Source organism: Maylandia zebra, linkage group LG3 (assembly GCF_041146795.1).
Source record: "Maylandia zebra isolate NMK-2024a linkage group LG3, Mzebra_GT3a, whole genome shotgun sequence".
Taxonomy (NCBI): Eukaryota; Metazoa; Chordata; class Actinopteri; order Cichliformes; family Cichlidae; genus Maylandia; species Maylandia zebra.
Genome location: NC_135169.1, coordinates 2,586,001 through 2,601,370, shown reverse-complemented (window position 1 = coordinate 2,601,370; position 15,370 = coordinate 2,586,001). Strand labels below are relative to the sequence as shown.

Below are 15,370 nucleotides of genomic sequence, written 5' to 3'. Positions count from 1 at the left end.
AATGTAGAACAATGAGAGCGACGTGTTTAAGATGCAAGATCCAGCTCTTTCACTACTTTTAAGGAGAGGTTTACACTTTTTACTGAATTTATATTGATTTCTGCGTGTGTTGTTGCTGACTGTGTCTATATGTGTCATTTTTTCTAACTGTGAGATACTTGCTGCAGGTCTTCCTTGAAAAATGTTTTTAATCTCAGTGGGATCTTCCTGGTTAAATATAGATTTAATAAATAATAAAGAGACAGATGATTGAAGCCTGTAAGTATTTCTGTGCGTTTCTTTAAGGCACACAGAGCTTTTGGATCGTAGCAGAAAAAGTGGAATCAAAACATGTAAACAGTTTGTTCACAGTGGCTCACAGCACAGACACGTGGACATGAAGTCGTGTCATCGAGTCAGCTTTCTTTTCTGACTCGATGCAATAAAACATTTAAATACTTGTATTCATGAATCTCGTGATAATTTGGGGGTTTTCATGATTTCTTTGAACTTTTGCTTTTCCAGGGTGTTATTATTGCACTTCATACGTCTTCAGTAAAGTATTTTCCACAGCAAACTGTGAATTGCTTGGAAATGGCAATGTAGCCTTTCCACTTATTATGAGCCTCTACGATCTTCTTTCTGATTTCCTTTGTCTTTGGCGAGTAACAGTCGTCCCTGTCATGTGTTCGAGTGCCCTGTTCCTTGGAGTCTTTTTTATGCTGATTGGATGTTGTTAGGAAGCCAACTGATTTAAATTGAGGTGTGTTTTTAAAGGTGATTCATTACTGTAGGTGTGTTTTGAAAGCAAACATTCACATGGGGCTTTTTACTACATTTGGTACAAAGCAAGCCTACAAATGTATTTTATATTACAAAATGTACCAGAAGCTACTAAATAGCACCAGTGACTCTGATTATATCAAGTTTCATCAATACTGCATAAAATTGGGAAGAAGTTTAGGAAATTGTTCCATGTTTCCTGGGGGGCTAATAATTTTGGCCTCAACAGGATATTATGTGTCTGACAACTCTTTTAAAAAATAACAGTGTAAATTGTCATGTATTAGTGGGAAATGTGTTTTTGCATGAATGATTTTCTTTTCTTCTCTGCATGAAACAGTAACGGTCGCCTTGAGGCAAATCAAAACTGGTTTAACGAGGGCCAAATGGAGCAGAAACAAAATTCACCCGAAAACAAAAAAGCAGATTTGCTTCCCTGCTGTGAGGCTGCCATATATGGAGAGTCTTCTTGCTGCAGTTTCAGCCATTACCAAGCTGCTTCTCAGATTACACTTAGTCCCGCCCCCTCAGCACACAGCTTAAGCCACTGGTGAGGCAGCTTTTCAGCATGAAGGCGTTGCTTTCAGGCTTAACTGCCTGGTTTCCTAGGGAACCGTGCAGCAGACAGGCTGGGCGGAAAAGCGTTTCCGGGTCGGTTCAAACTTGGAGAGAGGAGCAGAGAGACAAAGAGGAGGTGATAGTGAGGTGGGGGAGGGAGAAGGCTCCGTGGAGAGGCAGTGGGGGGAGGCTGAGGTGCTGGCTCTACTCTCAGTGTGGGACCAGGGTGGACATCAGCACGTGGTAGAGAACAGAAGCACATTTGAGGGGATTTCAGAGCGTCTGAGGAGGCTCAGTGTTGTGCGCAGCTGGAAGGAGTCTCAGCTAATTCAGAAGCATGAGACTTCAGAGCAAGAGGCCTGATGCAGGCACGTCAGTGAACTACAGCCCAGGAGTGGAAGAAAGGCCACGGGAGGAAGGTGTGGATAATCAAAGAAGAATCTACCCAGTCCAGCAAGGTAACTGTGTTCAACACCAACTGTACTAACGACGATAACAACATGACTTTGTTCACTTGGGGGAAAAACAAAAACTAGCATCAAAGGATAAAGCTTGATTGTGCTACAAACTCAGACAATTACATTAACCTCCTAAGACCTGAACTCTTCCATGGCATGCGTTCTTAATTTCTCTTTGATGTTTGGGCTGATTGGGACCTGTTGAATGTAAAAACAAAGAATTATCAGAATTGTTTTTTTCACCTGATTTTTGTTTCTAAGAAAAACGAGATCCACATATGGGGAGAAGAGTAGCAGTATAATGTCCTCGGAGGTGGATATCAGGCCCTTGTAGAGCAAAATTGAGTTTTGGTCTAAATGTGATGTCTCTATATGTGGATCCTAGGAGGTTAAAGTTTCTTTTATTTAAAAAAAAAATCACCATTTAGCCAAAAATGACAATGTCTTCATGTTTGCACAGGAATAAAGATTCAATTTCATTCAGCTGTTTCTGACTCTACGAATGTGGCTGAAGAGGGAATCCGCAACTGGACAGATGATGAAGTAAAAGCGCTGCTGTGCGTCTGGGCCGACCGCAACATTCAGGAACGTTTGAAAAGCACGCTGCGCAACAAATCCATATTCCAAGAGATGGCTCGGCAGATGCAAAGAAAATATGGGGTGATACGCGACTGGAGACAATGCCGTACAAAATACAAGAATTTGAAATATGACTATAAGATTGCTAAAAGTGCACACGCTGCAGGAGGCAGCAGTGCAGGAAGCCTGGGGAAGTACATGAAGTTTTTTGATGAAGTGGAAGCTATTTTACTGGACAAAGGACTGGAAAATGGGAGCATGGAGATGCAGAAGAGACTGTATGATGGTGAACTGAAAGCAGGGAGGCTACAAACGCCAGCAGGCCACACAGGGCAGATAACAGGCTCTGAGAGTGAGGTGGTCATCGACATGGATGATGGTAAGCATCACGTTTGCAAGCAGTTGTTTTAGATTCAAGACTCCATGAAAATAATTTTCTTATTTTTCCTTATTTAAGATGACAACAGTGATGATTGCAACATGGACGGAGAAATGGAAATAAAGAGAGAGAGAAGTACAGGTATGCCAACAAAGAAAAGAAAATCTGCTACCTGTGGAGTTTAGCTGCATATGTAAGCTTTTCCTTCCATATCTGTTCTTTTATTCCAGATGCCCATCGAGCACACACAGACTTCTGCTCTGACCAAGTGGTCATGGTGTCGGACGCTGGTCGCAACTGGAGCGACCAAGAGGTGCGAGCCCTGATCCAAGTCTGGGCCGATGAGCGCATATGCAGGAAGCTGGAGAGCTCAACCAGAAAGAGGGACATCTTTGTCCAGATCTCGAGGAGGTTACTGCAGCAAGGCATCGATCGTGACTGGAAACAGTGCCACACTAAGTACAGGAACCTCAAGTATCTCTACAGGTCCCTTCAAAGGGGCAAGACTGATGAAGCTGACCCGAGATGCCTCATGAGGTTCTACGAAGAAGTGGACTCCATTATGAATCGCGCGACTAACGACTACACAGAAGAAGATTCGGACAGACTTACAATATCTGACAACTGTGATGAGAAAAATAACGTGGACGGCAATTTGGCAAACACGAGGAGAGCTGTGGAGGACAAAACCTGCACCTCTGATTCTGACTTAACCATCGAGGCATCAAACACGTATGAGTCAGAGCGGCATAAAATCAAGGAGCATCGTTTGGATCAAGAACACACGTTGATGAGTGAGCTGATCATTTAATCATCATTATCATCAGTATGAATTAGATGAAAAGGTTACACAATGCATTCAGTGGTCAGTTACCATGAGTAAGATAATCAAGCAGGAACAGCACGGACAGCCAAAAACAAAGGTTTTGGCTGTTTTTGTCCTTAAAATATTTCTCAAAATCTTATATCAACACAACACATTAGTTAGTATTTCAACTAAAACCATAAAATCTGCAGAGAAATTGTGATTCAGTAAACTGACCCTTTAACACTGAATAGACTTGAAGGTAGAGGGAAATAAATATTATTTTCAAACTACAAACTTTCCGGTTAGTAAACAACTTGGTCCAACTTGAGCTGCAGCCACCCAGGAAGTGGTTTTGAGATGTGTTTTATTTAAAATGAGTCTCGTGGTGGTCGTAAGCCAGTCTTACTTTGTTTAATACCAAGACAAATCTTTTCTTTTGCAGCAAAGAACCATGTCTATATCTGTGTTTTAACTGCCTTAAATATATTTTTGCAGGTGCTTCTGAGAGTGAGGTCGATAAAGAGAATACTACTGCATCAAACAGAAGACTGAAGAGGAAAGCTGTGGATGAAGGTCTGAAATGTGTCTCCTTCTGAAATAATTAAATATGGATAAGAACACGGCTGTGAGCTAAAACAATGCACAACTCATGAAACCCTGTTAGGAGCTGACATGTTACACTAGTCGTACGTTAACCTTTGTCCTTCTTATTTCCAGACCCTGGACTGCACACATCACTGAAAAAGCTGAACCCTCTCGGCCCTGTTGCTGCTGACAGACTGCACACCCAGTGTAAAGAAGAGCAGGACCACATCCCCATATTAAAGATCAACTCAGTCTGTTCAGTGGCCTCCCCTGCTCCATCGCCACAGGTAACGTACACTGATCTCACGTGACCATTACAAAACTGACGTATTCTCCGACATAATAAACGCTGGTGTGGGTTCTTTTAAAACTACCCCAACTACTTGATTAATCGAGTGACAGATTATTATATAATTATTTTTCAAATAAAAATGTCCCACATTAAAATTACATTTGTCAACTTTAACATGTTTAGGTTTCAGATTGTTTCAGATTGCAAAAACAAAGATGAATTGATTCATGCAAATATTGTAAAGCCTAAAGCTGCAGCTCTATGATGTATGTTGGGCTGACGTTTGTTAATCAAACCTGAGGAAAAGTTATGTCTTCAGTGTTATTCACTCATCCATGTTAGAAAGTTCCAGAGTTGGTTTTGTTCACCTGGTCACAGGATTTTAAATGGGAGAAATATTTCACTGCTTATCCAGGTGACTCCTTCAGTATCAGCTGACCACAACCTTAACAGTGCAGTACTTAAGCAGAACAGCTGCATAACAACTGAAACCAGCACCACTGACTAACAATGAGCCACCGATTCAGTTTCAGGATCGTCAGTATGCAAACTGGTACCACGAGTACCAATCGCATCACTGTGAGATGATGAGCAATCGTTCAGAGGTGTCATCGCCTTTTCACGTAACGGCTCCCCACTCAAACCATGATGTGCACACCGTCACTGTGAGAGTTGCCACTGGCCTGTAGGTGTAAACAGACCACCGCGTCTCAGCCTGATGAGCTAGCTCTTCTGCGCTGTGCAATCTGCTAACCTGTGGTTGTCTGGTTGACTTTCTGAATTCAATGTAATTGGAAAATAAAGAAAAATACATTAAACTGCAAGCTAGTTGAAGGAAACCAGGGTTTTGGTTCATGAAGACATTTCACCTCTCATGCACGATGGATCGTTGACCTGCCCGGTTTCTATGCAGGTCGTTAAGGGTCCCATCAGTTGAGCTGACGTGTGACTCAATGCATGGGTTATGTGGGTCACATGACCTGTGGTGTGATTCCTATGTGGGACAGCTTCATGAACCAAAAACAAAGTCTAGCTGCCGTCAATTTAATAACTTCAAACTAGCCTGGTCTCAACACCTGTATCTTATGTTTCATCAGAAATAAGAACGTGGCAATCATGTGACATCCTTACAGACAAGCTGCATGATAACATGTCGCTAACAACAGTGACACTTGAAAAGGCGATTTGTGTTTCCACTATTTTCTTCTTTAAAAAAGAAACAAGTGCTGCCTGCTAGGAAATCAAATCCGGCTTTTATGGGCGTAGACTAAAATGAAGCAATTCTTCTGTAAGTTCACTGGCGTGTTGTGTGATTTGTCTTTCAGGCCTGCTCAGGATCCACGAGCGCCATGGCCCCCGCCCCAGGTACTGCACGAGCCTTAATCCGCACTTTAGCGCTTCAGTTAGATGTGCATGGTTTAATTCTTTCCTTGTTTTCAGAGTTGAAAATCGGCCAGAAGCTCAATGAGGGCAAGACTAAACAGATTTTCGAGCTCGTGGACCAGCCGGGACTGGTTCTAGTCCAGTCTAAAGACCAGATCACTGCTGGGAACGCCGTGACCAAAGATCAGATGGAGGGCAAAGCTGCCGTTGCCAACAAAACCACGAGCTGCGTGTTCCAGCTGCTGCAGGAGTCTGGTGAGGTTTTTATTTCTGCACAAGGTTTTGGGAACAACAGATTTCATCAAAGGTTGATTCAGTGACAGGAAACAAACAGCCTAAATCTCGTGCATGAACAGAAATGATAATCATGCAGTAATACTTCATGTATACAAATTCAATAAAATGTAGTTTTTAATCTCAGATGTTGTCATTTGTCCGTGAGTTTGAGGTTGCTCTGATATCCACCCTTCTCTCCTCAGGCATTAAGACGGCCTTTGTTAAGCAGCACTCGGACACGGCGTTCATCGCTGCGCGCTGCGAGATGATACCCGTTGAGTGGGTGTGTCGCAGGGTGGCGACTGGATCTTTCCTCAAGAGGAATCCAGGAGTCAAAGAGGGCTACCGCTTTTCTCCTCTAAAGATGGAGATGTTCTTTAAAGTGAGTCTTGCTGCGTGCGGCGATTCTCTCCGTGTGTTTTCAGTCTGAGTGTTGTCGCAAACTCATCACTGATTGTGTTTTTAGGATGATGCCAACAATGATCCTCAGTGGTCAGAGGAGCAGCTGCTGGAGGCCAAACTGTGTCTGGCTGGGCTCACTATTGGTCAGTGTGAGGTGGACATAATGAGCCGCAGCACTCTGGCCATTTTTGAGATAGTGGAGAAGGCCTGGGCCACTCAGAACTGCTCCCTGGTGGACATGAAGGTAGGCTGTGCAGCAGCGCCCCCTGCTGGTTGAAGTCACATCTTGGTGCGATCACTTCTCTCCTGTAGCTGCAGCAGAACTACAACTAAGGACTTTTTCTTTGCTTCTAGATTGAATTTGGCGTCAGTGTGAAAAGTCGAGAGATTGTGCTCGCTGACGTGATTGACAACGATTCGTGGAGGCTTTGGCCAGCTGGAGATCGGAGCCAGCAAACAGACAAACAGGTGATGGACTGACTTTGATTTATTTTCATGCTGATATGAAAAAGAAACAAGCCTCAAACTTTTCTTTTCCCCTTTGTAGGTGTACAGAGAGCTGAAGGAAGTGACCCCAGAGGCAATGCAGATGGTGAAGAGGAGTTTTGAGTGGGTCTCTGAAAGGGTCAAGGTACAGCAAACAGATGCCTCTAATCTATTCTTGATCTTGTAGGAGTGTTTAGCTCTTTCTTTGCTTTGAACATCCAAACCAACAAACACTGTTTAACATCACAGAAGCCTGCAGCTGCTTTTGATGTAATTCAGGAAAAAACCAGCACAGCTGTACGATTTTTCTTTTGAGCAGGTAAAACTGACATAAAGTGATGATTCAATGGTTTCTGTGTGTCTACAGTTGCTGCTGGAGCCCCAGGCAAGCAGCAGGGTGGTGCTTTTAATGGGCTCCACCTCAGACGTGGCCCATTGTGAAAAGATAAGAAAGGCGTGCGCCTCCTACGGGATCCCCTGTGTCCTCAGAGTCACCTCGGCACACAAGGGTCCAGATGAGACGCTCCGCATTAAAGCTGAATATGAAGGTGAGCTTTAATGTTGACGTAACTGCGTCTTTATACTGATGTGGGACTCTTTCTAATCGGATCGTTTCTTTATGCTGTGCTGCAGGTGATGGCATACCCACTGTGTTCGTGGCTGTGGCTGGGAGGAGTAACGGCCTCGGCCCAGTGATGTCTGGTAACACGGCTTACCCTGTGATCAGCTGCCCTCCTCTCACTCCAGACTGGGGACCACAAGATGTCTGGTCATCCCTCCGCATGCCAAGTGGTGAGCAGAGCTCTTTACTGTAGCGTGCAGCGTTAATCGTTCGTGCTGTTTTTGGATTTATTTATTTTTGTCCTGCAGGTCTTGGCTGCTCCACCGTGTTGTCTCCTGAAGCTTGTGCTCAGTTTGCAGCGCAGATCTTGGGGTTGAGGGACCACCTGGTGTGGTGCAAACTGAGGGCATCCATGCTCAACACCTGGGTGTCTCTCAAGCTGGCTGACAAGAAGTTACAGGCCTGCAGCCTCTGAAGAGCCCAGCGTGCATCACACTCAACAAAAGAGCTTTGGTCCATTTAGCACCCTTGAAGCGAACTGCAGGACTGAAAACGACACAATTCATTTATTGAGACCAAGTTTATAACATGGAACAGTTTCTAACAGATTTGTTATAGTTACTCATTTTAATGGAATTTTATAGAACTTTTTAATTTGTTTATTTATTTTTGCATGCATGTTGTTGCTGCCTGTGTTTCATTGTATCATTTTTGTAACTAGCTGCTGCCTATCGTCAGGTCTCCCTAAAAAAAGGTTTTTGTTTCAGTGGGATCTACCTGGCTGAAAAAAAGTTCAATTACAAACATTGTTTACTATGAAAACCCATTAACTGTAGATGTTTGTCACACATATGATTGAAGCCTGTATGTATTTGTATGCTTCTTAAGACACAGCTTTTGGATCACAGCAGAAAAAGTGGAATCAAAACATGTAAACAGTTTGTTCACGGTGGCTCACAGCACAGACACGTGGACAGGAAGTTGTGTCATGGAGCTTTCTTTTCTGACTCGATGCAATAAAACATTTAAATACTCGTATTCATGAATCTCGTGATAATTTGGGGGTTTCCGTGATTTCTTGAATCTCACTCAGTGCACGTACTCATGAATACAGTCAAAACATCCTGTAAATATTAGTCTCAGACTGGAAGAGAGGTTGCTGAGAGATGTGAGGGAAAGAGAGATGGGAACATAGATTTCTTAAATTATGAATAAAATCAGTTTAATATCGCTCACGTTTATACACTGTTCTTTTTTTTTTTTTTTTTTTTTTTTTTTTTAAATCTTTTGATGCTCCCCTGATCTGCCTGGAAACAGTCACACTGAGTACAAGAACCTGAAGTTTCTCTACAGGTCCCCTCAAAGGGCAGGACTGACGAAGCTGACCTGACTCATGAAGTGGACTCCATGATGAATCACATGACTAACGACTCTGCCAGACACCGTTACAATATCAGTGATGATGTGTCTTTAAAATCAAATCTGTCTTTTATGTCTGATAAATATTATAAATATGTGTTTAACACTGTGTATCTAAACTAATTCAGCACCACAGAGCTAATTACAGAAACGTTACTACTTCAAACAAACTCCCTGATTGTCCCCCACTGTGCTCCATCTGGGTGTTTGTGTGCGAGTCATGCTGTGTTTGCCACATACACAGCATCTTTATCTTTAAGTGATTATATGACAGACCGGGTGGCCGAGAGGCTTTGTGTGGTGAGGAGAGAATAGCTCTGTGAAAAATTGTTTGTTGCTTAATTTGTTTATGCTGCTCTAAGAATAAAATAACGCGTCTTTGACAAAGTCGTTCTAACTACTATGATTGATGCTTTGACAAAAGCTAATTTACTTTTTTGCTTTACTTGGGAATGAAAATTCATTTTTTGAGCTACAAAGTCCCAGAAATGTTATTACACCAAATAAATAATGCATCTTAAACTATAGTGGGCAGAAATCCAAGGCTGGATTAAAAGCTGCTTGGCAAGATGGCTGCGTCTACATCGGCTCACTTCTCACCCTGTTTGTCATGTGCTTCATGGTGTTGTGATGTGAAGCTGTGCAGACGAGTCTTTTGTTTTCTGTTCTCATGCTGACCTCCCACAAGCAGCCCAGTATGAGCAGGGGGCCTCTTTCCCCCTCCTCCAGTTGCCCATTGAGCTGTGCATATCTTCCAGTTACTACCTGTCTCCCATGTGGTGTCTGTGCTGTGTATGTGTGGTCGGGGCTTGCAAACTTGCATGTGACAAATGAAGGTTTCATTAAAAGTTTTAGGTCTAATCTTAAAGGTAGAGACAGTGTCTGTCTCCTGAATCCCAGCTGGTTCCACAGAAGATGGAACTGGAAGTACTGTGTTGTGACAATAAAGCACTATGAGATCTTTTAGCAGGTATTTATCCATCTGACCTGCAGCCGTACTGGCTTTATTTAAGGAACACTGATTATTTACATTTTTACAAAAATGACACCATTAAAACACAGGCAGCAACAACATGCATGCAAAAATAAATAAACAAATTAAAAAGTTCTATAAAATTCCATTAAAATGAGTAACTATAACAAATCTGTTAGAAACTGTTCCATGTTATAAACTTGGTCTCAATAAATGAATTGTGTCGTTTTCAGTCCTGTAGTTCGCTTCAAGGGTGCTAAATGGACCAAAGCTCTTTTGTTGAGTGTGATGCACGCTGGGCTCTTCAGAGGCTGCAGGCCTGTAACTTCTTGTCAGCCAGCTTGAGAGACACCCAGGTGTTGAGCATGGATGCCCTCAGTTTGCACCACACCAGGTGGTCCCTCAACCCCAAGATCTGCGCTGCAAACTGAGCACAAGCTTCAGGAGACAACACGGTGGAGCAGCCAAGACCTGCAGGACAAAAATAAATAAATCCAAAAACAGCACGAACGATTAACGCTGCACGCTACAGTAAAGAGCTCTGCTCACCACTTGGCGTGCGGAGGGATGACCAGACATCTTGTGGTCCCCAGTCTGGAGTGAGAGGAGGGCAGCTGATCACAGGGTAAGCCGTGTTACCAGACATCACTGGGCCGAGGCCGTTACTCCTCCCAGCCACAGCCACGAACACAGTGGGTATGCCATCACCTGCAGCACAGCATAAAGAAACGATCCGATTAGAAAGAGTCCCACATCAGTACAAAGACGCAGTTACGTCAACATTAAAGCTCACCTTCATATTCAGCTTTAATGCGGAGCGTCTCATCTGGACCCTTGTGTGCCGAGGTGACTCTGAGGACACAGGGGATCCCGTAGGAGGCGCACGCCTTTCTTATCTTTTCACAATGGGCCACGTCTGAGATGGAGCCCATTAAAAGCACCACCCTGCTGCTTGCCTGGGGCTCCAGCAGCAACTGTAGACACACAGAAACCATTGAATCATCACTTTATGTCAGTTTTACCTGCTCAAAAGAAAAATCGTGCAGCTGTGCTGGTTTTTTCCTGAATTACATCAAAAGCAGCTGCAGGCTTCTGTGATGTTAAACAGTGTTTGTTGGTTTGGATGTTCAAAGCAAAGAAAGAGCTAAACACTCCTACAAGATCAAGAATAGATTAGAGGCATCTGTTTGCTGTACCTTGACCCTTTCAGAGACCCACTCAAAACTCCTCTTCACCATCTGCATTGCCTCTGGGGTCACTTCCTTCAGCTCTCTGTACACCTACAAAGGGGAAAAGAAAAGTTTGAGGCTTGTTTCGTTTTCATATCAGCATGAAAATAAATCAAAGTCAGTCCATCACCTGTTTGTCTGTTTGCTGGCTCCGATCTCCAGCTGGCCAAAGCCTCCACGAATCGTTGTCAATCACGTCAGCGAGCACAATCTCTCGACTTTTCACACTGACGCCAAATTCAATCTAGAAGCAAAGAAAAAGTCCTTAGTTGTAGTTCTGCTGCAGCTACAGGAGAGAAGTGATCGCACCAAGATGTGACTTTAACCAGCTGGGGGCGCTGCTGCACAGCCTACCTTCATGTCCACCAGGGAGCAGTTCTGAGTGGCCCAGGCCTTCTCCACCATCTCAAAAATGGCCAGAGTGCTGCGGCTCATTATGTCCACCTCACACTGACCAATAGTGAGCCCAGCCAGACACAGTTTGGCCTCCAGCAGCTGCTCCTCTGACCACTGAGGATCATTGTTGGCATCATCCTAAAAACACAATCAGTGATGAGTTTGCGGCAACATTCAGACTGAAAACACACGGAGAGAATCGCCGCACGCAGCAAGACTCACTTTAAAGAACATCTCCATCTTTAGAGGAGAAAAGCGGTAGCCCTCTTTGACTCCTGGATTCCTCTTGAGGAAAGATCCAGTCGCCACCCTGCGACACACCCACTCAACGGGTATCATCTCGCAGAAGGTGTGCAGGCAGCCGAGGAGGGGAAATGGGCGTGTCTTACCTGTGCCGGGAGCCAATCGCGGTCCTCAGCTCATCTAACCAGCCAATCACAGCCGGGCATTGATTTCCACGTGAGGAGAAGACGCTCAAACATCAAGAGAAGACGTTTAATTAGGTACAAATAAAAAATAAAAACCTTTGGAGCTTCTTTCGCAAAAGTTAATCGTTTTACTCTTTGATAAGAAGTGATGGCCAAATGAAGCTTTCTGAAGCTTGTGCTGAAAAACGGTTCATTACTTCAAGCTCTTCAACACAGTCCTGTCTGGTGACACCTGGTGGCCAAAAATATGAAGAGCAGCTTGAGTCTACAAATTAACGTGTACTGCTTCATCATGACTACCCACTCTACAGAGTGATTCACTTCCCTATAATCCACTGACTCAGATATTGAAGCAGTTACGTTCTAAAGGAAGCTTCAGTCGTCACTGATCATGTGATGTTTTTTGACACACACGTCGGAGCGTCAGCTTCAAGCTGGCCATCACTAATAAGAAGCTTGTCTTATCAAAAGCTCCAACAGGTCAAAACAGTGTGTTTTTGATCGAATCGATTAGTTTGAGAAACTGAGCTGTTTGCACGTTATCTGTGGAGGAATGTTATCAAAGTAAACAACATCATCTCATGACAGCAGTGGGTAAAGGCTTTGTTTATTTTGTGGAAAAGTCCTTTCATTCATCCTCATCATTGTGTATGTGGTGTGTTGCAGTGATGGACTGTAACAACATGACAGCTCAACCAAAGCAGGGCAGCAATGAAACCCACACAAATGGACGATTGAAACTATCAGCAACACCGACTCGTGATCTAGAGCTGGTGTCACCCAGAGTTTTGTTTTTAGAGATGTGTAACAGAACCAGGCACAATGGATCCTCTTACATCAGGTCTTAGCTGAAAGAAAAAAGGACAAATAGGAGCAAAGAGGCAACAAGGCTAAATGAATACAGGAAGCATAGATAATAACTGGAGTTAACATTCTAGACAGCAGCTACTGATGTTGTTGAATGTGATGTGTTGTTTTTACTTGTATTGGTCTGTAATGCAGTAATAAAACGCTAAACTCAGTGATCACACTGCAATAATGTTTCCCATTACAAACCACCAAACATGCCTTTGTCTCCTGTGCAGCGTGAGCTACAATCACCTGATTTCAGTTCATGCAGAGGAAGAAAAAGGTGGAATCATCTTACAACCTTTGAGGAGTGAAGATATGGACATTTCTTTGTTTTTAATTATTGGATTATTTTGAGCAGTATCACTGTGGTTGTGACTGTGTGGAACTTTTAACCTCCTAGGACCTGGCGTCCACATATGTGGACATCACATTTTGGGTTATTTAGACCAAAGTACTCGATTTTGCTCTACAAGGGCCTGATATCCACTTACGAGGACATTATACTGCTACTGTTCTATCAACGTTTTAAACGAATATTCTCATATGTGTCTCTTATTTAAAAAACAAACAAAAATAAGGTAAAAAAAAAATCTGGTAATTCTTTGTTTTTGCATTCATCAGGCCCCAATATGCCCAAATATCAAAGAGACATTAAAAATGCATGGTGTGGAAGAGTTCAGGTCTTAGGAGGTAAAGGCCCCAAACTACCAAAACTGTCTCTGTGTGGTAGTAAATCATTTTATTTAATATGAATATAACTGTAGAACCAATTGGAAATGTTGACAAATGACCATGGACAAGTCAAATCTGTTAAATGTGAGGTGAGCAGTGAAAAATCATGTGACTGACATAAACTTGGGGGTGACGGCCTGGAAGGTAAAATGAGCTTTTTAATCTCTCTGAGACAAACTGTAAAGAACAAGAACAGATTCAGTGCGGCTCTTCGTGTGAGCACGTCTCTCTAAATCCTGTCACACAATCAGACGATGAGATAAGCTTTGATTACAAAAGTTACTGAGCTGTTGTGCTCGATCAGTCAACACCTTGCATCACTGCTGCACTGGAACGCTGACTCTGAAACAGCCCATCACACTGAATAATGTTCGGTGTCCACAAACATGTCCAGTTGTTCTGCAAACATACACTGTACAGGATCGGCAGCGTTTTAGAGTGATTTTTTTATTCTGTTTCCTGGGACTTAAGACCATGAATGAAACATTTAAGACAGAATGAGACACAGGGGTCAAATGTCACATTTTGCAGAGCCTCTGATCCTCCCACAGGCTACAGCAATGTAAAGGTTTTAAATTTGACTTTTTAAAAGCATTTATGATTTTACTTGAGTGATTCCTGGTTTATCTTTTACCTCATTGTTCCAGTGAGCGATTAAAGGAAATCTGTCTCACATGCACGTTCAATTTAGGCTCACCAGTTTACCAAACGAGCGTGTGTTTGGATTGTGGAGGAAAGCTGGAGTACTTGGAGGACTGCAGGTAGGTAGAGAGCAAACAATCTCCTCATAATAGGTGTTCAAACCAGTAACCACCTTACTGTGCAGCTGAGTTTAACAAGCACTATCATGAGGCAGTTATTCCTCTGCTGTCATGAGACTGCATCGTGCCCCCAACAAAGAAGTCCAACTGCATGAAAACAATAGCAAAGGAAAATCATCATCTCGATTCCTCTTGTTCTGTGTCAGTATACAAATCGCTTATCAGTACACTAAGCTAAAGTTGTAACTAAAGAAATATAGTGATTATAATTGATGATGTAACCAGAAACCTCTCTGATTGACTCTGATGACCTTTAAAGTTATGGTGTAGAGTTTAGAGGGGTTTCCTGTTACACTATAAGTTATGGTGTGATTTAACATGTAGATTTCCAGCTGAGGCATCAAAGCTTAGTGTTTGTGTCCATTTCTGTAATGATACTGAATGACAAGATCTAGTTACTTTGTACAGATTCCGGTTTGAAAATGTCATTATGCACAACACAGGCGACTTTTTCAGCTTTTTTATTGAATGACTTTGAAGCTGAAATTGAGGCCCTGTTTCATTATGCTACTCTATAAAACATTTACTGCAACCCAGTAACCCAGGGGGCAGCTTTTCATTTTTCCCTTGTCAGTGTCCAGCAGTACTTCCAGATAGCAACTCCGTTCTATCCTCTTGTGGTGTTCATTCAGTTATATACCTTAATCTTAACTGTATCTCCTCCTCTAACTTCATATTTTCTCTCTCCTCCTCCTCCTTCTCCTTTCCCTCTCTCTGCTCTCTCCATGGCTGCCACCCTCAGATCGCCTGTCCAATCTTTGCTGGCCTTCTGCATTTCTTCTTCTTGGCTGCCTTCTCCTGGATGTGTCTGGAGGGTGTGCAGCTCTATCTCATGCTGGTGGAGGTCTTTGAGAGTGAGTACTCACACTGGTGGTGGGCATGTCTGCAGCCATAGACTACAGGAGCTATAGGACCAAGAAAGCGTACGTGTGAGTACAGGCCTTTTGCACCTGCAGATTGAGAAGTAGGATTGTGCTATTCCCCCAGATG

General features: G+C 43.2%; 2 protein-coding genes across 2 annotated transcripts; one reads left to right on the top strand and one right to left on the bottom strand.

Moving 5' to 3' along the window:
* Positions 1-1,352: 1,352 nt before the first annotated feature.
* On the top strand, positions 1,353-8,568 carry LOC106676565 (uncharacterized). The gene is made up of 15 exons (XM_076878575.1): positions 1,353-1,778; positions 2,239-2,736; positions 2,815-2,877; positions 2,967-3,530; positions 4,040-4,117; positions 4,262-4,416; positions 5,747-5,786; positions 5,862-6,059; positions 6,284-6,462; positions 6,547-6,726; positions 6,837-6,950; positions 7,030-7,113; positions 7,336-7,516; positions 7,602-7,760; positions 7,839-8,568. The coding sequence occupies exons 1-15, from the start codon at positions 1,658-1,660 to the stop codon at positions 8,003-8,005; spliced, it is 2,781 nt and encodes a 926-aa protein (XP_076734690.1). The 5' UTR covers positions 1,353-1,657; the 3' UTR covers positions 8,006-8,568.
* A 1,352-nt stretch (positions 8,569-9,920) lies between these two features.
* On the bottom strand, positions 9,921-11,890 carry LOC106676564 (bifunctional phosphoribosylaminoimidazole carboxylase/phosphoribosylaminoimidazole succinocarboxamide synthetase-like). The gene is made up of 7 exons (XM_024799637.2): positions 11,770-11,890; positions 11,506-11,685; positions 11,282-11,395; positions 11,119-11,202; positions 10,716-10,896; positions 10,472-10,630; positions 9,921-10,393 (listed from the first exon to the last, which is right to left on the bottom strand). The coding sequence occupies exons 1-7, from the start codon at positions 11,884-11,886 to the stop codon at positions 10,227-10,229; spliced, it is 1,002 nt and encodes a 333-aa protein (XP_024655405.2). The 5' UTR covers positions 11,887-11,890; the 3' UTR covers positions 9,921-10,226.
* Positions 11,891-15,370: the final 3,480 nt, after the last annotated feature.

Bases quoted from the DNA above. Each gene is read 5' to 3' on its own strand.
- LOC106676565 (XM_076878575.1), top strand. From the start codon at position 1,658: ATGAGACTTCAGAGCAAGAGGCCTGATGCAGGCACGTCAGTGAACTAC. The intron at 6,463-6,546 runs GTGAGTCTTGCT...TTGTGTTTTTAG, and splicing joins AGATGGAGATGTTCTTTAAA to GATGATGCCAACAATGATCC. The intron at 6,951-7,029 runs GTGATGGACTGA...TCCCCTTTGTAG, and splicing joins GCCAGCAAACAGACAAACAG to GTGTACAGAGAGCTGAAGGA.
- LOC106676564 (XM_024799637.2), bottom strand. From the start codon at position 11,886: ATGATACCCGTTGAGTGGGTGTGTCGCAGGGTGGCGACTGGATCTTTC. The intron at 11,203-11,281 runs GTGATGGACTGA...TCCCCTTTGTAG, and splicing joins GCCAGCAAACAGACAAACAG to GTGTACAGAGAGCTGAAGGA. The intron at 10,897-11,118 runs GTACAGCAAACA...GTGTGTCTACAG, and splicing joins GGGTCTCTGAAAGGGTCAAG to TTGCTGCTGGAGCCCCAGGC.